General features: G+C 56.4%; 1 protein-coding gene across 3 annotated transcripts; it reads right to left on the bottom strand.

Annotated features, from left to right (window-relative positions):
• Nucleotides 1-435: 435 nt before the first annotated feature.
• On the bottom strand, nt 436-22,345 carry CCDC102A (coiled-coil domain containing 102A). Of its 3 annotated transcripts, none has more exons than XM_070451255.1 (9): nt 22,260-22,345; nt 13,286-14,047; nt 10,754-10,977; nt 8,967-9,075; nt 6,829-6,945; nt 6,296-6,505; nt 4,548-4,718; nt 3,480-3,583; nt 436-1,070 (listed from the first exon to the last, which is right to left on the bottom strand). In XM_070451255.1, exons 2-9 carry the CDS (start codon nt 13,886-13,888, stop codon nt 941-943), a joined length of 1,668 nt encoding a protein of 555 aa, XP_070307356.1. In that variant the 5' UTR covers nt 13,889-14,047; nt 22,260-22,345; the 3' UTR covers nt 436-940. The 3 variants fall into 3 exon arrangements, with proteins under 3 accessions (XP_070307356.1, XP_020759477.1, XP_070307357.1); XM_020903818.2 differs by lacking the exon at nt 22,260-22,345 and adding an exon at nt 21,515-21,594; XM_070451256.1 differs by lacking the exon at nt 22,260-22,345 and adding an exon at nt 14,469-15,360.
• Nucleotides 22,346-22,756: the final 411 nt, after the last annotated feature.

Here is a 22,756-nt window from a genome sequence, read left to right as displayed (position 1 = left end):
CAGGGCATACCTTCAAGTATTTCAATTATAATTCACTTTTAATGAAGTCCAGGTGAACTCATCTAACCCTCCTGATGACTCTATGAGACAGTTTACAGATGGAGAAGCTGAGGCTCAGAGAAGGCAAGTAACTTCCCCAAGGCTGCACAGCCAGTAAGGGCCAGAGCAGATATCTGAATTCATCTGGAGTCAGAACTGAAGTCTCCTGCAGACTAAACATGCACCATCCTATCTCGTTCCCTTCACAGGAGCTGGATTCCAGACCATTCATCAGTCATTGTTCATTCATTCTTTCTCACATTCATTCATTTATTAAGTCACTCAAGTGACTTCATATCAATATTCTCGAGCTCAGATTTGGTGCCAGGGCAGGCTGATTCTGTCTGTCCCCCATGTGCATGCCTGCATCTGCCACACACTCAGGACTCCACCCAAGAACCTGAACTCCGTTTATTACAAAAGACTGGGTTATCACATTGTACTAAGAACAGCCACAGCCCCTGCCAGACCTCCAAGGTCAGAGAGACAGCCTGGATGGAGGCCCCTAACAGCTCTCCTTTGACACCCCCTCCCCCGGCAAGAAAGTCCTGGGTGGGTGGGGGCACCTGACTGGGCCTTGGAGTGGTCCTGTGTTTATAAAACCAAATAAGTCCAAGGACCCCAGGCATATATACTAATATATATATGACATATATATATATTAAAAAAATACATATATATATAAAATGTAGGCCACGGCTTCCCTTCCATGGAGTGTCAGTTAGGTGGGACCACCAACGCCCACCGTGGGAGAGAAGGAAGTTGTCTGGCAGAGACCGGGGTCGGCTCCCAGAGTGAGCACAGACAGCTGCATCAGTTCGAGTGGACGGTCAGCCTGGGCACCCAGGGGTGGGGGGGTGGCGCTCAGGCCATGGCCCAGTCCTGCCCAGCACCGGCAGCTCTAAGCCACCTGGATCTGCAGGTCCTCATCCTCGTCCAGGTCACTGGCTCCGTCCCCCGCCTCCTCGGCGCCAAAGCGAGCACTGCGGATCTTCCCAAAGAGGGGGGCGTTCTGCTGCTGTCGGCGGAGCCTGTGGGGTGGGGTGACAGGCGGGTCAGAGACCAGCCTGATCCGCTGGTGCTGACAGCAGCTAAGCCTCCCCTAGCACTTCCCACTGCCAGGCACCAGACTGGGCCTTCCACAAACATTACCTCATCTCACTTCATCCTTCCAGAAGCCCCCAAAGTGAGGGAGGTGCTCCTGTCTCTCCCATTTTACAGACAGGGAAACTGAAGCACTATGTCCCACAGACGGCAGCGAGAAGGGGCTGGGCTCTGAACTGGATGGCTGGCTCCTGAGTGGGCAGGGGGGACGGGTAGGGGGGATGGCTTGAAGAGGTGAAGCAGCCAGCTCAAGGTCCCGCGGCTGGGATTCGAACCCAAGCCAGGCTCCAAAGACCATAGGAAGAGAGTCCAGGGGTGAGGGTTCTGAGTCCCCCACATCCCTAATGTCAGTGAGAAAGCCCTCCGCCCTAGTTCCTCCCCACATTAAAATTCCTAAAGCCAAAATTTACAAGGCAGACTTGCCTCTAAGAAGAGCCAGAGGAGGAAGTGCCCATCCCCCCCACCCCCGGCTCCCCGCGCCCACCCCCAGCGGAGTAGCCGCCTGGCTGCATCTTACTGGAAGGCATGAATTATTAACATGGCGGGGAGGGGCGCGGGCGGGGGCCTCCATTACTGCATGGTGATTTAGTGAGCTGTCCCCGGAACATTAAAGCACAAAAAGTTGGGAAATAAGATGAGGCAGCGGTCCTGGGCAGCCCCACCCTCCCCATGGAAGCACTTGAGAGCCTGGGCAGAGCCAGCCTGCCTGCCCATTTTGGGAGTTTATGGCTCCCAAAGAATGTGGCCAAGACTGCGGGAAGGCCCTGAGGCTAGGTGGCCTTGTGAGGGGTATGTGCTGGAGTGGGGTGCGGGGGTGGGGGGTAGATGGGGAGGGGGGTGGGGTGGGCAGAGCTGGCCAGACACGAGCCTGACTTGCACTCATGGCTGGGCTCCGGCATGACACTTCATAGGCAACATCCCAAGCAGCTGGGGAAACTGAGTCTTGGCTGCCCGGGTCACACGGCTATCAGGTCTGGCTCCACAGTCTGTGCTCTGAGCCACACTCAGCACATATATAACAGTACATGCTCTGTAAAGAAGGGCTCAGGTGGCAGATGGCTGGCGGGGGCGGCGGGGGGGGGGGGGGGGGGGGGGGCGGGGCAATCTGACCTGACCACCCACCACCTGTGTGGCAGTGAAAAGATTTAACCCTCTTGTGCCTTAGTTTCCTCATTTGCCAGCCCCCTAGGGGGAGAAAAAATTTTCCTTCCTGTCTCTCCTAGGATCGTGGTTCTTAAAGCACAATGTTGTTGATCAGTTGCTAAGTCGTTTCCGACTCTTTGAGACCCCATGGACTGCAGCATGCCAGCCTTCCCTGTCCTTCACTATCTCGCGGTGTTTGCTCAAACTCATGTCCATTGAGTTGGTGATGCTATCCAACCAGGGCACAATATCTGACTCCAATACTAAAGCTCTGCTACTATTTAGCATTTATCATGGGCCAGGTCCTTTAATAAGCACAGATTGGCTCATTTAATTCCCACAATCAAGAAGTAATAAAAATTGTTATCAATCCTATGTTACTGATGAGGAAATTCTGGGGGAAAAAAAAAGATGTTAAGTAAGTGGCCCAAAATGACATAGCTACTTAGTACAGAGCCAGAGTTCCCACCACCCAGGCAGTCTTAGCAGCATAGACTGGGTGCTGTCTATTCCATGAAATAAGGATGGAAGCAAGGGCCTGGCCTGGCACAGGAAATCAGTCTCAGGTGGGAGCTTGTGAAATGGGGCAGGGCTTGGACTAGATGTTCTCTGACATATTCCAGCTCTAAGGGGAGTCTGGGGAAGAGAGCCACTCTCGGGGTGTTGGGATGGGGCGGGAGGCAGTGCATGCTGGGTGGGCCCCCAGACCTCCTGGTCCTCCTTCACTGAGGTTGATGGGTCCTGTCTGCAGCTGAGGGGTCTGGGGCTGTCATCAGGGCCGGGATCCCACAGACCCTAGCTAGTCCAGAGTCACCCCAGCCTGCGGACCTTGCGGGCTGCTTGTCCTTCTCATCAGACTGCCCGGATCCACCTGCCCTCCCTGCTGCCCCACGTTGAGCCTGACCTCTTTGGCTGCTCCCTCTATATCCGCTGGCCACAGGACACAACTCCAAGGCTCCCAGCTGGTCTTACTTCCTGCACTCCCTTCCCTGGTTTCCGAGCCCTGGCCCTTCCTGCTTGGAGGGGACAGGATTCTGGCCCCAGGACATCCAGATCTCTTCCTTCCCTGTCTTCCCCTCTAGGCCCATTCGGGGCTCCAGCCCTGACCCCTGCCCCTGGGCTGGAAGCACCTCCGCCCTGTGTGTGTGCCCCGGCCAGGAGTCCTCGCCCCTGGGGTGGCACGCTGGGCCCACCTGGACTGCACATGTTCCAGCTGCACTTGAAGATTCTCGCTCTGCTCCGTCTGCTCATCCAGTGACCGCTGCAGCTTCCGCGCTTGGTTATGGGCCTCGTCCAACTGTGAGGGTGAACGGGGCCAAGAGCGCAGGAGTCACCTTGGGTTGGGCCAGCCTGCCCTGCAATCTGCTGAGGACCAGCCACTCCTGCTGTTTCTCTGAGAATGACCCTCCCCGAGAGCAATTTCTGTCTCTCCTTTGAGAACTAGACCAAGGCCCAGCTCCTCCAGGAGAATATCCCTTTTTCGCCTCTTCTTGCCTGTTGCCTCTCCCTTCCAAATCTACCCATCCTCTAATGCCCCAAGCTACTGATCCATCCATCAACCCACCTACCAATATATTCCTATGAATCTGTCCATCTGGCCATTCAACCATGGAAATATCCATCTGCCTATGGAGACACCCACTGACCTACTCACCATCCATTGATCTATTCAGCCACCCATTCATACTACCCTTCTGTCCTTCCACTCTTCCAAACCCGTCTTCCCATCTACCCATCTTTCTGCCCTTCTTTCCTTCGGTCCATTCACTCTTTCACCCACTGACCCAGTCAGTTGTCTGTCCACCTTTCCACTATCCACTCAGTCATCCATCTTTCCACATATCCATTCATCCATCCACCTACCCCTTCATCCATCCGTCCAACCACCCATCAGACATCTGTTGTTATGTCTCATCCATCTCTCCTCTCTCCCAGCCATCTGTCCATCTATCCCCTCATCCATCTGTTCATACATCCATGGAGTTATCCTTCTGTCCGTTTAACCGACTTCACATCCACCCACTCATCCATTCATTAACTCTACTCAACCACTCATCTACGTTATCTGTCCATTTCTCTCCCCGTCTTCCTACCCACACACCACCTGTCACCCACCCGCTCTCTCCTGAGTGCCTCCCGAGTCAGGTTTGTACCAGGCACTGGGGACCCAGCATGGAGCGACACAGGAGGGCCCTGCAGCTCCACTCCCACCGACTCCAGCCAAGGTCTGCAGGCTGCACCGAGGCCCCACAGGGGCTCACCTCGTCCTCAGCCTGGGCCAGCTCCTTCTTGAGCTCCTCCACCCGCAGCCGCAGCTTCTTCACCTCGGCCTCGTGCTGCTCCACCCGCCGGTTGGCGTGGGCCAGCTCCGCCACCTTCTCCTGGAACTGCTTCTTCAGTTTGCCGTGCATGTGCTTCAGGTCGGCCAGCTCCTGCAGGAGAGCGGAGACGGAGGAGGGCTCATGCCGGGGGGTCCACGAGGTCAGGTGGTGCTGGGGCCCCTTCACCCCGGAACCTCTCTGAAATGCCAGCACTAGAGTTGGGTGAGGAGCTGGAGGCTAGAGGTGCCCCTAGTGAGGTGAGAAGGCCTGGGGGTGATGCGGGGAGAGGTGGGTGGAACTGCTGGCTCCACTCTGCACATGGAACTCTGGGGGTGCCTGCTGGAGATGACCTGAGGTGTGCAGTAGGCTATTTGCGCCGAGTCTCGTTTTCTGAGGAGGGATAAAGTCAGGACTCTTTGATGTATAAACAGCATTAAAGCTCTGGGTCAGCTGAGGAGTGTGTTTTGGAAGTAAAGAGATCTGAAGCCAGAGTGGCTGGGAGGAAGATGAGCAGCCAGGAGAGGAGCTATCCACACCTGAGCTCTGGGAGCTCTCTGAGCCCTCAGTCTTCACATCTGTGAAATGGCCTCTTGAATCCTTCTTTGTTGCATTTCCAACCTCAGCCTGGTCCTGGCCTCCATCATCTCCCGCTGCCCCCAGGAAACGGCCCAGACTCCTCATCAGCTTGTCTTCTCATCCATCTTCCACACAGCAGCCAGTGAGTGCTCAGAGCCACAACTTGCTCACACCTACCTCTCACTTTTCAAAGGTGGCTCAGGCCTCCTGCCTCATCTACCACATCCCTCTTGCCTGCTCCCCTCCAGCCACACCAGCCTCCCTTGTTCCTTGAAAGCTCTAGGTCCCTGTCACCATGGGACATTCATTCACATCATTTTTCAAATTTCCTCCTGCAATCAGTCCACTGCCAGTCAATGTCTGCTCTCCCTGGAGACCTAGGCTTAAACGTCACTGCCTCAGGAAAGCCTCCCCAGGACCTGGGCCTCAGCCAGGTCCCCGGGCATCCCCTCTTCTCTCTCCCTGCCACAGCCACGGAGCTGTGTGATCAGCATAAGTGTGTGATGGAGGGAGCAATGACTGTATCCCCCTCAGCTATCAGCTCCATGAAGGGAGGCCATGTTCCTTCTGTCTGTTCACGACTGTGTCCCCACCACCTAGAACAAGGCCTACACATAGCTGGAGCTCAATAAACATTTGTTGGACCAATAAAAGGGCTGCTGAAAGGATTAAGTGATGTTGTTGTGTCTGACTCTTTGTGATACCATGGACTGTACCCTGCCAGGCTTCTCTGTCCATGGGAATTTCCAGGCAAGAATACTGGAGTGGGTTGCCTTTCTTTTTCCAGGGGATCTTCCTGACCCAAGGATTGAACTTGCATCTCCTGTTTGGCAGGTGAATTCTTTACCACTACGCCACCAAGTATTCTCCATAGCATGGGCAAAAAGCATTAGCAGGGAGCCTGGCCCACAGTGGTACCCCACGAACCCAGCTATGATGGTGGTATCACTGGGCCTGGCCCACGGCGGGTGCCCAGGAGGAGCCGTTGCCAGGCAATCACCTCCTCGGTCTGTATTCGTTACTTCAAGGGTCTCTGGCCCCCTGCGGTCTGGAGCTGGATGCCCAGGAGGTGGTCTGCCCCGGCCCTGGCTGCGGCCATCTCACTACCCTACCTTGTTCTTCTCAAAGAGCGCGGCCTGGCTGGCCCGCAAGTCACAGTCCAGCGCGCTGGCCGTCTGCCGCCGTCGTCGGGCCAGCGCCTCCTCTAGGTCCCCAACCTGAGCCCGCAGCTTCTTGTTCTCCCGCTCCAGGCCCAGCTTCTCTGTCTCCAGCCGCTCCCGGCGGCCCCACTCGGCGGCGTTCTCCGCCTGCAGCCGCTCCATCTGCAACAGGGCAGGACAGGGGGAGGGGTCCACGGGGAAGGGGCATAGCACAGACTGAGCAGGAGGTTTCCCCCCTCCCCACCTCCTCCGGCAGTTGTTTTTGGCTCCAGGAAGCAAGTCCAGCTGCAGCAGCTATAATTAACCCGGGCTTATTTCACAGTGTGCAGGGTGTGAGTGAGCTTCTGGTCTCTGTGAGCCAGAGAGGCCCACCCCCTGCAGACTGGAGCACCCAGGGCTGTGGCTGGTTCCTGCCCTCCTGTGACTGAATGGAGGCAGGGCCCCCTGGGCACCCCCCAGACCCAGGGCCCTGCTGGTGGCCTCACCTCGCCCCTCAGCTCAGCCATCTTCCTATCCATGCTGGATCGCGCACCCAGCTCATCCTCCAGGTCTTCAGACATGCGGCCCAGCTCGTCCTGGTGGGCCTCCTTCAGTATGCTGAGCTGCGTGAGACAGCACAGGCTGGTTAGGTGAGGACCATCAGATCCGGGGAGGGGTGGGTGCTGGTGCCGGAGGGCTCAGCAAGAAGCCTCAACGTGGTGCCCAAATGGGCCACGGGGTATCCAGAACAGACCCTGAATCTGACCACATCTGCCTCCTCCAACATCTCTCACCTTCTCCCTGATTATTCATCCAGTCTCCCAGCATCCATTCTTGGGCACCCTCCTCCTGCCCCCTGACCTTCTCTTGTCAACCCATTTTCCGCAACAGTAGCCCAGGGTGAGCTTTTAAAAAGAGATAAACCCAGGGGAATTCCCTGGTGATCCAGTGGTGAGGACTCTGAGTTTCCACTGCAGGGAGGCAAAGGTTCCATCCCTGGTTGGGGGACTAAGATGCTGTAAGCCACTCTGTGCGGCCAAAAAATAAGGTAATTAATAAAAAAAAGATACAGCTAATCATATCCCCAACCCCAGGTTCCCTAAGAACCAACCCCTCCCTATGGTCCCACAAAGCCATCTCCCCTCAACCGCATCACCCTCTCCCCAGAGCTCTCTGAGCCTCCTCTCTGGTCCTCAAATACACAAGTTCTGTCTGCTGCAGGCTTCACACTGTGGTTCCCTCTGCTCCGTGCTTTCCACCCGAGGTATCTTGAAGGGCTGACTTCTCTCATTCTTGGTCTTGGCCTAAATGCCCTCTCCTCAGGGAAGCTCCTCCTGTCTTCCCTGTCTAGAAGGGGTGCTTCTCCATCTCCCTACCTCCACAAGAATGTGAGCCCAGGAGACAGCATGTCTGTCTGCCCACCTTCGTGTCCGTGTATGGCCTGGGCACCCTCAGTGAACACTGGCTGAACACACCCACTGGATCTGAATGCAGGTCTGCCTGTGGGTGTGAGGCTGGTCACACCAGAATTGCCTGGGGTGCTTTTAAAATAGTGCAGAATCCCTGCTAAGAGCAGGGAAAACTGCCAGAGGAATACTCTTTGCAATGGCATGAATGAACCTTAAATATGCAGTGTTGCTGGAAAAAAAACCCAGATACAAATGAGAATCTTTATAGTTATGTATCTGTAAAACTGCACAGTTGGGTCTCACATTTCTTCAAATGATTACACAATTTGAAAAGATTAAAAAGACAGATTCCTGGACCTAAGCCCCAAAGATGCTAACACAGGAGAGTGAGGGCAGGGTCTGGGAAGCTTTATTTTAGGAGATTCCTTAAGGAGATTCTACTTAAAGACCAATCTTGCAGGGAAGTTTCAGGCTCCGGGGTCTGTGAGCCGCCAGCCTTTTAGAAAAGCAGGGTGGCTGCGCCCCCTGGTGGCCATCAGGGTCTGCACATGAAGCAGTAAGGGAAGCCCAGCCTGACCCCAGCATGTAGGAGTTGCCAAACTGCAGGGGTGGAATTTCCTCTGCCAGCTGGAGTCTCAGTTTCCTCATCTGTAAGATGAGGACACCAAGCGTGTTTCCTTGACTGCTGGGAAGCTCTAACGAGATCTCATACCCACTATGTGCCCAGTGAACATCCAGACTCCTTCCCTTTATCTTGGTCTACAAGGCCAGTGGGATCCCCTTACAATCTTATCTCTCACCAACTACCCTTCAGCCACACTGGCCTCTATTTCTTGAACACACTAGGCTTGTCCTGGCCTCAGGACCTTTGCATTTGCTGTGCCCTCTGCCAGGAACTCTGCCCCCATCTCTTCTCAACAGTGGCTTCTTCTAATCACTTTAGGTCTTGCCTCAAATGTAACCCTCTTAGAGAGACCTTTTTATGACCCACCATCTCATCTCTCTGATTGTGTTTTGGCTTTCACAGCTTCTGAATTTATCTACCTGGTTACTGTTGGTCTCCTCCCCACAACCCTTCCTCCACCTCTTGCCCCAGCCCACAGATCACTGCATGGCATAGGCTGGTGCTTGACAGTGAATGATTGAATTCTCCTCTTTCTCCCATTCCTGCTGCTGAAATTCAATGACACAGTACTGCTTCCTCCAGGAAGCCCACCCTGGTCTCCAAGACTCACTTGTTTGAGCATCTCCTGCTTGGTCTTGCTCAGTTCCTCGTACTTGATCTTCCACTGGCTGAGCTCTCCCTCCAGCTTCTCGATGTTCCTGCTCAGTGCCATTTTATCCCTGGGGAGGGGAGACGTGGGGGTGAGCCCACTGGGGCCCTCTGCTGAGTCCTCCTGCATAGTCCTCCATTCCCTTCTAAGTCCAAGACCAAGGTATTCTGAGGGTTGTGAGAGGTAATCTGTTCTACGCTGCTTCCCTGGCTTCTGGTGGTTTATTGTGTACTCTAGGCCGTGGCACCCCACTCTGTGGCAGGCGCCCTGGTGGTGCAGTTCTAGAGCTTCACCCTCCACACAACTGCGGGAGTCCAGCCCCTGCTGTGGGGAGTGACTGGTTCTCCAGAGCACCAGGCCCTGGGCTCATCCATCAAACAATACCCCCACTCCCCCCATCTGTTTTATGCTGACTTGGTGTGAACACACAGCTCTGCAGTCGGAAAAGCTGGAAAACACTGTCCAGTGACTCTCCGGAGGAGGAGTCCCTTCTCGTCAACATCACTGGGTGGGCACTACATCAGCTGCTCTCATTACCCTCACCCTGCACTCTGCCCTGAATGTGAAGGAGGCACCGTGGGTATTGGCTCCGGTATGTAGTGGTTCATGACCAAACCCCACACCGCGCTGGCCTCCCATTCTGAGTTTAGTATTACTTTACATTTCAGTTAATACAACAGGTTGATTTTTGTTAACTGTGCTTAAACAGAAATGCAGTGTCTCAGTTCTGGAGGCTCCAAGTCCAAGACCAAGGTGTTGGTTCCACATGAGGGTTGTGACAGGGAATCTGTTCTTTACCTCTTCCCTGGCTTCTGGTGGCAATATCTGGTGCTCCTTGGCTTATAGAAGCATGGCTGTGATCTCTGCTTCTACCTTCACAAGGGCACTGTGCTGATTTTTAAAAGATTTCTGTGTGTAGTTATCTTATACCATCTTTGTGTTTAATTTCTGGATGGAAAAGGGGGTGTTACTAAATATTCACCATAATCAGGCAAAAATGACCAATTAAGGTCACTGGTGACCTCCAAGTCCTAAATCGACTGGTCAGTGCTCAGTCCTCTTCTGACTTGACCAGCTGACTGCTCCCTCATCCATAAAACAGTTCCTCCCACTTCCTCTGCCCCCTCACTGGCTCCCTTCTCCTGTATCCTTTGCTGCCTCCCTCTTCCTCTGATTCTATAGCTGGTCGGCTCCAAGGCCCCATCCTTTGACTTCTGCCCTATCCACTCTCACCCCAGTTCATGGTTTTCAGCATCATCTATTCACTGATGACTCTTGAATTTCTACCTCCAGCCCAGACCTGTCTCTTGAACTCTATAGACTCATTCACATCCCCAAATGCCTTCCTGCTGAATCAAGCTCAATACGTCCAAAACCAAACTCCCAGCTTCCACCCCTCAGTCCCCTTATCCCTCCTTCCCTGCTTTGATTTTTGCCCATGGCACTCTCCCTGCACGAAGGCAGGGATTGCTGGTCTCATGGATAGCTGTATCCCCACTGAGCACAGTGCCTGACCCAGATCCCTGACACATATTAATTGAATAAATTTTTAAAAACCCTCACATTGGGTCCTTGGGTACAGTACCACTGTTCTCAAGTCCCAAGAGTCAACGGGACTCAAAGGGGAAGTCCCATTCCCTTTCGGTGAGACTCACCTTCTGTGACATGGATTTTCATTCTGTGATTCCGAGGAGGCCCTGGTATGGCCTGACCTTCCCCCCAGCCCCTGCCTGCCTCCCGGGACTCACTCTCGCTCCTTGAGCAGCACCTTCTGGGACTCATCCAGCCGTAGCCGCAGGGCGGTCAGCTTGGAGGCATCCTCCTCAACCGTGGTGTCCTCCCAGGGCAGGCGACTGCGCTCCTGGCGGCCCGAGCTGCCCCGTGGGGCCCCGGCCCCTGCGCTTCGCACCTCCCAGCAGCCCTCGGGCTCCTCTGGTCTGCTCTTCAGCAGGCTATCCACCAGCTCCAGCTCCTGCGGGGACCCAGGCAGAGGTTGGACTAGTGATCGCTGAGCCCTCACTCTCTTGGCCTTCATCATGGCCTCTCCCAGGTCCAGGGTCTGGCATCAGCTTGGTGGGTAACCGTGGGCAAGCCACACAGTCCTCTGGACCCCCATTTCCTCTCCTGCTGCCTGTCTCTCCACCCCTGGAGAGGGAGGGCCACACCCTCTCCCTTCACTGCTTGGAACTTCACACAGTCAGCCACTCAGATTCCCTGAATCCTGGAAGATTCCCCAGAAGAGGTGGTAAGCTCTCTGCTGCTGGAAGTATGCAAATATTTGGTGGGACACTGATGAATGCAATAGCATGGATTCCTACAAGGAATAAGGACTAGATTCCCTCAAAAGGGATTCCTGCCCAAAGATTTCACTTTTCAGTGGGATCACCTGAAACATGATAAGTTTCATGGTAAAAGATGCATGGACTTCCCTGGTGGCTCAGTGGTAAAGAATTTGCCTGCCAGTGCAGGAGACTCAGGTTCAGTCCCTGGGTTGGGAAGATACCCTGGAAAAGGCAATGGCAACTCACTCCAGTATTCTTGCCTAGGAAATCCCATGGACAAGGAGCCTGGTGGGCTACAGTTCATGGGGTCACAAAAGAGTCAGACACCACTGAGCAACTAAACCACAACAGATAAAAGATGCACAGGAAGGTGGCCTCTGAGAGCAGAACCAGCTCCCAGACAGAAAGCGGTGAGGGTTGATTAACTCAACCCTGAGCCCTCTTCCTCCCTGCCAAGCTCCCCTTCCCCTCTGCCCTTGTCTGCCCCCTGGCCTGCCTCTGACCACAGACCCAAGATGCCCATGGCCTCTGTCCCAGCCTGGCTACTCCCAGTCTTTCCAGATGAGTCTGGGCTGGTCCCTCCCTCCACTGACCTTCAGTTTCCCTATCCAGACTAGGACAGTGGGCCTGAGGAGTGAAATTCTACTCCTCTTATATCTCAGACTGTCTGGGTGGGGGCCTCTGAGGCCATCTCCAAATCTCCAATTCCCAACTGAGGAACCAGAGAGGGAAGAAGGGAATTGATGGAGGGTCACAGAGCACAGACATGGCTGGGCTGGAGAACTCAGGCTGCATCCTCCGAGCTCCTGCTTTGGTACCTGCCACCTCCTGGGGTGACTCATAACCAAACACAGAGAGGACAGGAACAGTGCCCGAGGCTGGCTGGTATATAGAGGCTCATCCTCTGCCCCAAAGAAGAACAAGGACTGTTACCTGCAAGCACCAGGCAGGCCCCCGGGAAGGGGGCTTCAGCCACCAGGAGGCAGCAGTGACCTCTCTAGCCCACAGGCAGGAGAGGGGAGAGGGCAGCTAAGAATCTTAGGAGCTGGCCTGACTGCGGATGGAGCTGGGAGCAACCTGAGCCTGGACTCTGTCCCTAGATGGCCTTCACGTGAGTCTTGCTTGTTCAGAGGAGGCTGCCCTCCACACATATCATTAATGTTCCAGATAGCCTAATTATTATCACCATGGGCTCAGAAGTTCATCTGGGGTCAACTCCCAGCGACTCCAGTCACCAGTTGGGAGCCACTGGTAATTAACCTCTCAGCGCCTCAGTGTATTCATTTGTAAAGCCAGTATTTCCTTGGTTGCCCTGAGAATTAACTAGATAGTGTGTATGCAGAGCCTAGCACTCTGTAAGGGTGCCCATGGAATGACGGAGGCCTTTCCCAGATTTACCAAGCACTCTCAGCCTCTCGTTACTTGCACAGAATTTCCATCACCTGTAATGCATTCCTGCACTTTTCTCCATCAATTTCTCCTAACTCAGCTTAAATGGGACCGCTTCTAGAAAAGCTTCTGTGAAGCTCCCTCCTCAGAGCCTGGCTCACGGACCTCCTTCGGGCTCCCATTGCCCGGACAACCCCCCCACCCCTCAGCTTTGATAGACACCTGTTAAAATGTTTACTCCTTCCTCTAAATTGAAAAAATGAAAGGATTCAGCTCTGCGACTAATGGATGCCTTTCAGGTAAGTTCTTAAAACCTGCTCCTGCTCAGAGAGGATGATTTGTTGGTTTTGTTGATTACTCAGGTATGGGAGCGGCCGGACCACCAGAATCAGGGACACTCTGCCCTTGGGGTCTGTGGGAGGAAGGTAACCTGGGGCTCTGCACGGCAGAGCCTGAATCCCAGGAGGTGGGATACCCACGCCCCTGCCAGGCCCTTACTTCCCTTTCTGAGCCCTACAGGCAATGCTACTGCGCGGGTCAGGCAGCCCCTCCCACTTCCGGACCCCAGCGCGAAGGCCCCGCCCAGAAGCCCCGCCCCACGCCGCGTACCTGGCTGCCTTGCGGCCTCTCGCATCCGGACCCGACGTCGCGCACCGGCACAGGCTCCTGTTCCCTTTCTGGCTCCGTCTCCGGCCCATCGGGCGTCCTGTCCGCGGTCCCCCGGGCGCCCCGCAGCCGCGCCAGCTCGCGGCCCCGCGCCTCGCACTCGCCCTGCGCTTCTTGGCGCTCGCGCCGAGCGCCCGCCAGCTCCTTGGTGAGCGCGTCGAGGCGCTGGCGCAGCTGGCGCACCTCCTCGCGCGCGCGGTTGCGCTCGGCGCGCACCTTGCTCCACTTCTCGCGCCAGTTGGCGGTGCAGTCCGACCACCAGCGCATGGTCTTCTCCATCTGCGCCGCCCGCGCGCGCGCCTCCTCCAGCTCCCGCAGCCGCAGCTCCTCGCGGCTCTCCCAGTCCCCGTCGGCCAGCAGAGCGGGCGCCGGCGGCAGCGGTAGCGCTGGCGGCGGCCCCGGGGAGGGCGTGCCGCTGGGAGGCGTGGGCGGAAGCGAGTCCGCGGGCCCCATGCGCTCGGGCGACGGGCTGCCCAGGATGGTCAGGAGGCTGCCCTTGGACAACTGCGGGGACTCGGCCAGCCGGGGGCTCGGCCCGTGGCTCATGGTGTGGCCGCGGGGGCGGGCGGGCTCGTGGGCGCTGGGCTGGAAGTCCTGGACTCAGAGGCGGCGCAGGAGACGCGTGGCAGACGCGATACCACTGTGCATGATGGACACTGCCACCAGCTGCTCTCCGGGCCACGGGGAGGGGGACGCTCCTCCGACCTGTGGGAGAACACAATCATTATTTGGAGGTGGCCACCAACTGTCCATATCCTTAAGCTCAGGCATGGGAAGCGAAGGGAACAGCACGACCGGTAGAAGGAACAGCATGAGCAAAGGTAGAAGGAGTGAAACGGGTCACCTCCAGGAGCCCCAGTGAGGCTGGAATGGTGAGCAAGGGCCTGCAGCCGCTTCCTCACTGGCCTCCAAATCACCCCCTTGAGTCCCTTCACCCTGGAGCAGCCACCGCTGATCTGAAACCTTGAGAAGCTGTCCCTGACCTTCAGGTCCCATCTCACACATTGAATGGCTTATACTGCTCTCCACCCGGAATGCCACGTGCTTCCATGCTGGCCCTGATGCCAGGAGTCCCCTCCCAGCCTCTTCCTGCGCTGGGCTGACTCTTCCCATCCTTAAAACCTACCTGAAATAGCGTCTTCTCCAGGAGATTTTCCAGGACCCCTTCAGGCCAGGTGGTCAGCCCCTGCCCATGTCTCCACCAGCCAGCCTCACTGTACTGTTTTTCTGTGTCCCTGTGAGCACCCCAGCTTCACCCCAGGCTGTGAGTTTGCTGAGGGCAGGGGATGGCTGGCTCTTGGTCTTTGTCCCAGCACATGATGACAATAACAGTGACATTTATGGAGGGCCAACTACAGGCCAGGCACCATGCCTATGTGAGCTATCCTCTCAACAGACTCGAGGGCAACTATAGACATTTACTGAAGAGGAAAGGGAGACTCAGCAAAAGTAAGCCCTGGAGTTGATCCAGATACACCATCCAGAAGTCCAAACCCTGGTGTGGGTTTGGTGAATACAGGCACACACTGGTGGTATGATGGAAGTAAGCTGGGGTCTAGATGGGGGGGCCATGCAGTGTGGTGAGGTGTCCCCCCATGCCAACCACTAAGCTCTGCTGTTCGTTGGCCACATCCCTTTTTAAAAAAGTGAGACACATGCCCCGCTCTGTCCCCAGCCTGCCACACTCTCCCTCAGAGTGGCTTCATGCTGACCACTGACAGCTCCTTGGGCTATCTCGTACTTCCTTCCCCATTCAGCTCGGCTTGACCCTCAGGGCCTCACTGCAGCCCCTAAGACCTGCCCTGATCATTATTCCTTCCTTTTCTGGGTGACCCATCAGGGCATTGCTGGTGGGACTCTCAGCATCCTGGAAGAGTGTCCCAATACTGTCTGGCTGTGTCCCTTCATCACCCTTTTCCAGCCTCTAAGCCCCCTACTCTTGGCAGCATATCTAATGTCACAGTTTGTGGTGAAAAGAGGAGCTGTCAGGATGGTGCTCCCTCCTTGTCCTGCCCTTAGCCCCACAGCCCCCTCCTCTCTGCCGTGAAGAGGACAGGGGCTCTCCCTCCCTGGCTCAAAGGCCCCCCCCATCCAGCTTCTCCCACCCTGACCAATGATCCCTCTCCAAGGAGCCTGCTCCCTGCTGAAGTCTCTCCTGGCACTTTCACCTCCCTTCTCTGTCTCCTCCCTTTCCAGGCCCATCCAGAGTGGTCCACACTTGCTGTCTCCATCCTGTGCACCTTCCTCGCCCTCTCTCATCAAGCATTACCAGCCTGGCCTCCAACCCCCCTGCCCTACCTTCTGGGCATGTCTCAACTCTCGCAGATATGCCCACTCTAGCTCTGGGCACCTTCTAGCCCTCCTTTCTTGCACCTCTCCTTCCCAGGATGTTCTCTGGGGTTTCCTCCTATTCTCCAGCGGTCCCCCATCAGCCTCCCTGGTTGGCAACCTAGGCTCATCCCTGCAGTGCTGGAGTCGCCCCAGTCCTGGCCGCCTTCTCCTTTCTGGCTGCCCCTGCCTGAGCCATCTCTCCACATCCTCAGTAACCCCCAGTCTCTCCCCCAGCCTGGGCTGCTCTCCAGAACCACCCACATGTCCCTCAGACAACTCAGATGCAGCTTGGTCGAATGGGATTCCCTGTCTCCATTGCCCCAACTGGAGCCTCCTCCTGGATGCCCTCTCTGGGAGAAGAGTGCTTCTTTATTTCTTCACATTGTGGGCACTATCCTGGAACTGGCTTTCTCTCCACCTCCAAGTCCTGTCAGTCTGTCTGCCACACATCACGGGGATCCACCTACCTTTGTCGTCCTCAACCACTAACCATCAAGGCCACCACCATCATTTCCCATTGGGGAGACTGCAGCCACCACTGTCCCTGTCCCACCCCCCTGTCCCCTTATGCCTCCTTGAAATCCATCCTCAAGAGCAGCAGCCAGAGTGAGTTTTAAAAACAGACACTGGATCATGCCAGTGGCCACCAACTTTGTCATTACCAGTAGCTGTGACCCCTCCCCTCTCTACAGTCAATTCCAAACTCACTCTCTCAAAGGCTCCAACACCAAAAACGTGTCGGTTCCCCCACTTGTTCACTGTCCCCACTGCCCACCCTGTCCCTTCTCTCCTTGCTACATGCCACGGTCCCAGCCTCACCCACCCAAATGCCCTCAGTGTTCCAGCTCCCTCACTTGTTCTTTTCTCTCCAGGCAGTGCCATCTCTGGTTGCTTCCACTGCTCTGCCTGCTCGTGCCTTCACCCGTAACACCAGACATCAGAGGTTTTACACCAGTGAACACTGTGGACCAGTGTTCATTTAAATTCATGACTATTACAGTCACAGTTCCTTAGGACAGCTCAGTGATCCTACTATTGGACTGGCCAAAAAGTTTATTTCAGTTTTTTCCCCTAAGATATTATGGAAAAACCAGAACGAAACTTTTGGCCATTCCAATATATTTCTCTGGTGTGTTTGCCCTTAGTTTATTGTTTGTCTTCCCTCACCAGGCACCAGCTCTAGTCCCTGCTCTGTCATCAACCTCATGTAAACCACTGCCCCATACTGGGCCTCAGTTTCTCCCCTGGTAGAAATGGAGTGAGGGGTGAGGGAGGCCAGTGCTTCTAGAGCAAGAAGTCCTTCAGATTCACCTGGACATTTGCTTAAAATGCAGTTCCTGGACCTCACTCCTCAGAGAGTCATGTTCAGTAAGTGTGGGACTGGGGATTTGCATTTTAACCATCCAAGTGTGGGATATTTTGAGTAATTGGTGATGCCATGTCACCACCCATAGTTCCATTCATACAAACATGTATATCTCAACCGCAGTAACACCTACACAGACTAAGTTACGCCCCCAGACACAGCCCTCCGGACTTAGGTCCCAGTTCCCTGTATACCCAACTCCCCAAGGGATCCCTGGAAGACTGAGTACCCACTGTGACTTTGTCTTTCCACCTGTGCAATGAGGTGACTGGCCCAGATCCCACGTGCATTCACAGGCACACCCAGACACACAACCAATCCCATACATGTAAATATAGATAAAGACATGGGCAGGCACACACATACATAGGCATACACAACTATATATGTGTTCAGAGACATGCTTCCTTGTAGATACAGAGTCACAGACACACCTGAAGACACACATGTGCCCACACAGATACACACAGACACGCAAAGATACATACTCATCCCCTGAGACAGGCAAATGCACACAGGCATATATACACACACACGAACACATACACAGACACTCGCAGTCCTCCTCTCCCCAGTTTCCTGGCCCAGCTCCACATGGAGAAGCTCTTGGAAAAGAAAAACAATGTGAGAGCCTGTGGAGGAGGGGAAGGGGGCAGGAAATCTGAGTGCCAGGCCAGTGGCCTCGCCAGAGGCCAGAGCTGTGCTGGGAATGGGGGGTGGTGAGGCAGGGGTCATTGGGGCCAGACCCCTGTCTGCTGGGCCCTTCCTGCAGCCCTTAAACCGATAGGGTGGCAGGGAGGGGGCCGCTGCCACATCCTCTCTGCCTCTGGGAGCTGCCAGGCCTGAATGGGGCTTGGCAGGGAGGGGTGGCCCGCTCCTTCCAGGAATCCTAAGCCTGTCGTGCAGGGCCAGGGCGGGCGCCACCCAGGCCCCTAATGGCTTCCAGGCACCCACGCTCAAGGGAGGGGTGGGGGGCACTGGGGGAGGAGGGGGGTCAGAGGGGCTCTGGACGGGCCTCCTGCCTTTCTTCCTGCAGGCCCAGGTCCCCTGAAGGGTGTGTGTGCACATGTGTCTAAAGGGATGAGGGTGGGGGGGCCCAAGTTAGGTTTCCTAGAGAAGCCCAGCCCTGGACACACCAGGACCCTGCCTACACACTCAAGGGCAGCTTGGCTCTGCCTAGCAATGCTTCCCCTCACCCCTACCCCCACCCCATGGACACAACACAGCCTTGGGGACAGACACACACACCAAACCCTGGTAACGTACACACTCACCGAGAGAGACGCCACACAGAGGTTCAGCTGGCAGTTGTAGAGACTGGCTCCCGCTGCCTACCCCGCCTGCCCTTCCCCACCAGGCTCAGCGTCTTCCTCCGCTGGGTTGTAATGTGTGTGGGGTGGCCTCCTGATTCCTGCTGGGTGTCACCACTCCCCACAGAGCAGGTGGAAGAGGGACCAGCCTCCACAGGCCCAGAAAGTCCTTCCCACTCACCCTCCCCTCTCCTGTACCCACCCCCTCCCCCAGCACCAGCCAGACGGGTCTATTCTTGCTCAAACCCTCAGGATCTCTGCTCAGTCTGATCCCCCACTTGGGATGCCCCCCTCAGACTCTGAAACCCCACCCATCCTTCAGGCTCAATTCCACCACCTCCCGGAAATGCCTTGGTCTCCCCAGCCCCACTCTGCCAGTGTATCCCCACAACCTTCCAGAGCCAGACCTGGCCAGCTGCCCTCTCTCCTCTTGCAGTTCAGGCCTCCCCCAACCCAGGCAGGACACTTGTGCCACCCGGAGCCACTAGCAAAGGGCCTGCACGCAGGATGTGCTCAAAGTTGGCTGGTGGGGTGGAGAGCAGAAGGCAGAACTGTGGCTTCACATCCCCTTAACTGGGTAGCAGAGCCACCTAGGAGGGCTTCCCGTGTGGCACTAGTGGTAAAGAACCCACCTGCCAATGCAGGAGATGCCAAAGAGGTGGGCTTGATCTCTGGCTTGGGAAGATCCCCTGGAGGAGGGCATGGCAACTCACTCCAGTATTCATGCCTGGAGAATCCCATGGACAGAGGAGAGTGGTGGGCTATGTACAGCCCATAGGGTTGCAAAGAGTAGGACACCACTGAAGTGACTTAGCAAGCACGCACAGGTCCACATGGGACTCAAGAGCTCCTGAACCCCAGCCCCACAGTCATCCTCACTGCTCCAGGCAGCTGCTGGCCAGGACGGAAGAATGTTTTGATTGGATATTTGCCTCAGGCAAGGCATTCATCAGCCCTGTCTAGACAAAGTGACCGGGGGCTCCTGCTGCTAGTGGACCTGTTTGGAATGTTCTTTCTCCTTTCTCCAGCAGTGCCTCCTACACATCCTTTAGGACCTACCTCTGGGTAACAATCCCCTGGGTAACCTTCCCCAACCTCATACACAGAGTATGTTAGTGCTCCCAACATGACACCTCCTTGTTCTTCAGCAGTGGCCACGCTGAGAAACCACAAGGGCATCCTGGACTCACTGGCTGTCAGCACAGGGCCCAGCATACAGCAGATGCTGCATTAATGCTTCCCAGGCTGATGGGTGGAAGATGAATAGCCAGGGGTTCCCTGTAATCAGGGAGAGTTGCACCATCCTAAGGATCAGGAGTCACTTTAGGGTCAGGCTCTGAGAGGTGTCAGGCTCAGGTAGGTGTCAGAGCCTGTGGCCAAGGTCAAAGTCAGAGGTCATCTTATGGCCAGGTCAAGGATCGGGCCTCTTACCTAAGGGGATCTATCTGACTCGCAGGGGGACAAGTTTATTTTGTCCTTAACCGTGTTTTGATGGCTCGTATCTAGTGAGAAGAGTAGGCAGTGCTGAGGCCCAGATGGGGCCCAGCTTAGAGGGGTGGGATGCTGGGGTGGAATGGCCCAACTCCTCCCTCCAGCTCAGAAACCCCCTATAACCTCCCAGAACCTTTCAGGTGGGGCTGTGGGGCTGGCCTGTGGCCACAGGCCTGGCTGTGGGCAGGGAGCAGAGCCCAGCAGGAAACCACAGAGGACAGCCTGATTGGATAAGTGCAGGGCCCAAGGCTGGTCAGCCCACAAACTGTGGGCGCTTGTCCCTCTGACCTGTCACCCATGCTCCCATCACTAGACCTCCAGGAGAGGAGAGGGAGGCAAGCTGAGCCTACAGGCTGAACCTGAGCCCTGGGGGGTAGGCACCTCTAATCTGATCCCAGGTACCTCCATCTTGGACAGAGAAGCCAAAGACATCCTGGACCACTAATCAGAACTCCAGAACTCCTTTTTTTACAAATGGGCCGCCTGAGATCCAGAGGTACAGCTATTGGTCCACATCAAGGACCAGCAGCAAAATTGGGTGTGTGGTGGTGGTGGTGGGGGGGGGGGGCTGGAATGCTTGGATTGGATGCCTCCCCTCCTGGGTCCTGATCACCTGAGGGGGCAAGGTGCCCCTGGGACCACCTACACTATGGGGTCCTCAGTCATTAGGCCAAGCACTGCTGGGAGAGGATGGGGTGGACCCCAGCCCCGAGCCTCTGAGCAACTCCTTCAACTATTCACTCTAGTACAGCGGACTTCCCAGGAGCCCCATCTCTACCTCTGTGACGTTGTTTGATACCAGCAAGGCCATGCCCTCTCTGATGCTGTTTTCTTACTTGTAAGATGGGGACAGGCACTAATATCTAAAAGCTCTGGCTAACCAGTGGGCAGAATCTGTGCCGACACGAAGTAATCCTACTTCCCCAACAGCCCTACATAACCCACACTTAAGACAGACAAACTGAAGCCCCGTGTGGGGAAGGAGGCTTGCAGGACATCGCCCGTTCTCACAATCATAATAGTGGGACAACGGAGGCCCACTCCCTTCTCCTGACACTGAGCCGTCGCTCCACCTGTCCCAACTCCTTCCAGAAATTCCCTTTCTGCCCTCCCACGACCACGAGTCGCCTAAATCCTCACTTCCTCTCCCCCTCCCCAGCACAGCGGCGGCGGGATGAGGGAGGAGGGTCTCCCGACCCAGCGAGACGCGGTCCCTCCCACCCCGCCGCGCGGCCCCCCATTGGCAGCCACCAGGGGCGCCGTGCTCCGATTGGCCCGCGCCGCCCGTCCGTCCCGCATTCGCCATGGTGACCACGTTGGGTCCCCCGGGAGAGGTCCAAATTCCGCCCCCGCCCGCAGCCGCCGCCCCCCTCGGGTCTGGCCCCAGCCCGCAGCTTTTCAAGGGCGGCCCTGCCCTCTGCCCTCCCCCCTCCCCCAACTCCCGAAGCCCCTTCACTCCTGAGGCTGGGACTCCGGGAGGTAGGGGAGCCCGCGGAGGGGGCTAGGAAGTTCTGCTCGGAGTTTGGGGGTTGCTGCGGACGCGGGAGCTCCCGCTGCTCCTCTTCCAGCACGCCCCCCAACTTAACCCCTTCCCTCCCGCTGAAGGTTCGCGGCCTGGAGGGAGTTCCCGGGACGCGGTGGCTTTCGGCCCCCTGCACTGCCGCCCCCGCTCACCTCGGCTGGCGACCAGCGGGCTCCGGACGTCCGATCCGCCGCGGCTGGGCGGAGCGGGCACGGGGCTTGCTGCGGCCGCCGCCGGGAGGGCCGAGGGAGGGCCGCGGAGTCTCCTCCTCCCTCCGCGGGGGAGGGGAGAGAGAGGAGTCGGCGGGGCGGGGGCGGTGGGGCCCGGGCGAGTTGCGGCCCCACTCTGACCCTGGCCCGCAGAGTTGGGTGGGTGGGGGACTCGCGCCTAACTTTGGGGAGAGGGGCGCGGGCCGAGTTGGCGGAATCGCCACCGAACGGGCCGGACCCCGACAGAGGCCCCACCCCGGCATCGGGCCTAGAGGAGGGGGAAGGAAGGCCGGGTCTGGGGGCCCCGCGGGCTCGGCTTTCCCGCCTCAAGTTTCCCTGAGCGGCAGTGACGTACTCGGCGCCCAGCAGCAGAAGTGGGCACCGTCTGTCCCGGGCTCAGCACGGGCAGCTTGTATACCTTTGTTACCTACACTCTTCCCAGTGCTAGCTCTGCCAGGCGAGTGGATGCGGAGCAGCAAATCCCTGCACCTCAACGGGCCTCAGTTTCCCCTTTATACAGCAGAAGGATGGACCACAGTAGCCTCGCGCATGTTGAGAAGCGTGGTGGAGCGGGGTGGAGGTTTTCCCGGATGTACCAGGCTGCTTCCCGCGCAGAGCCGACCTCAGCTGGCTGAGGGGGGGGAGGGGGGGGGAGGCGGGGGGGGGGGGGGGCGGTCCGGGCAGTTACCTTGAGGGGTACTTGCGTGCGCCCTGGCACTTTGGAGCTTCCTCCCTTGACAGTGAGTGTCTGCGGTTACTTCGAGAGGGGGAAGCGGTCGCCGGACAGCCTTCTTCTTACCACATCCTGTCCCCTGGAAGGCCCGATGAGGTGTTAAAGGAGGACCAGAAGTTCAGAATTGTGGTGGAGGGAACCGTGCTGTATTGAGACTTTACATGGAAGAAGAAACTAAAAATAAAGAAGATAAATTAGTTTGAATTGATAATTAACAATAGAGGCATATGTCTTTTTATTGCCCTTCGCAATATGCTGTGTTTCTGTTTTGTAAAATTGAAGGTTTGTGCAACTACTTAGAAAGCAAGTCTATTGGCACCAACAGCATTTGCTCACTTTGTGTCTCAGTGTCACATTTTGATAACCCTAAACATATTTCAGACCTTCCACTAGCAAAAAGATTACCAGTTGCTGAAGGTGCAAGTGATAGCATTTTTTTAGCAATGTGCATG

This window comes from Odocoileus virginianus, chromosome 20 (genome assembly GCF_023699985.2).
Source record: "Odocoileus virginianus isolate 20LAN1187 ecotype Illinois chromosome 20, Ovbor_1.2, whole genome shotgun sequence".
Classification (NCBI taxonomy): Eukaryota; Metazoa; Chordata; class Mammalia; order Artiodactyla; family Cervidae; genus Odocoileus; species Odocoileus virginianus.
This window is presented reverse-complemented; position numbering and strand designations above follow the sequence as displayed.

What these genes read in the sequence shown, in the direction of transcription:
- CCDC102A (XM_070451255.1), bottom strand. Translation starts at nt 13,888, where the DNA reads ATGAGCCACGGGCCGAGCCCCCGGCTGGCCGAGTCCCCGCAGTTGTCC. An exon ending in TGGCCCAGGCTGAGGACGAG is followed by an intron (nt 3,584 to 4,547) that starts GTGAGCCCCTGT and finishes TCACCCTCACAG; the next exon opens with TTGGACGAGGCCCATAACCA. An exon ending in CTGGAACATGTGCAGTCCAG is followed by an intron (nt 1,071 to 3,479) that starts GTGGGCCCAGCG and finishes CCCACCCCACAG; the next exon opens with GCTCCGCCGACAGCAGCAGA.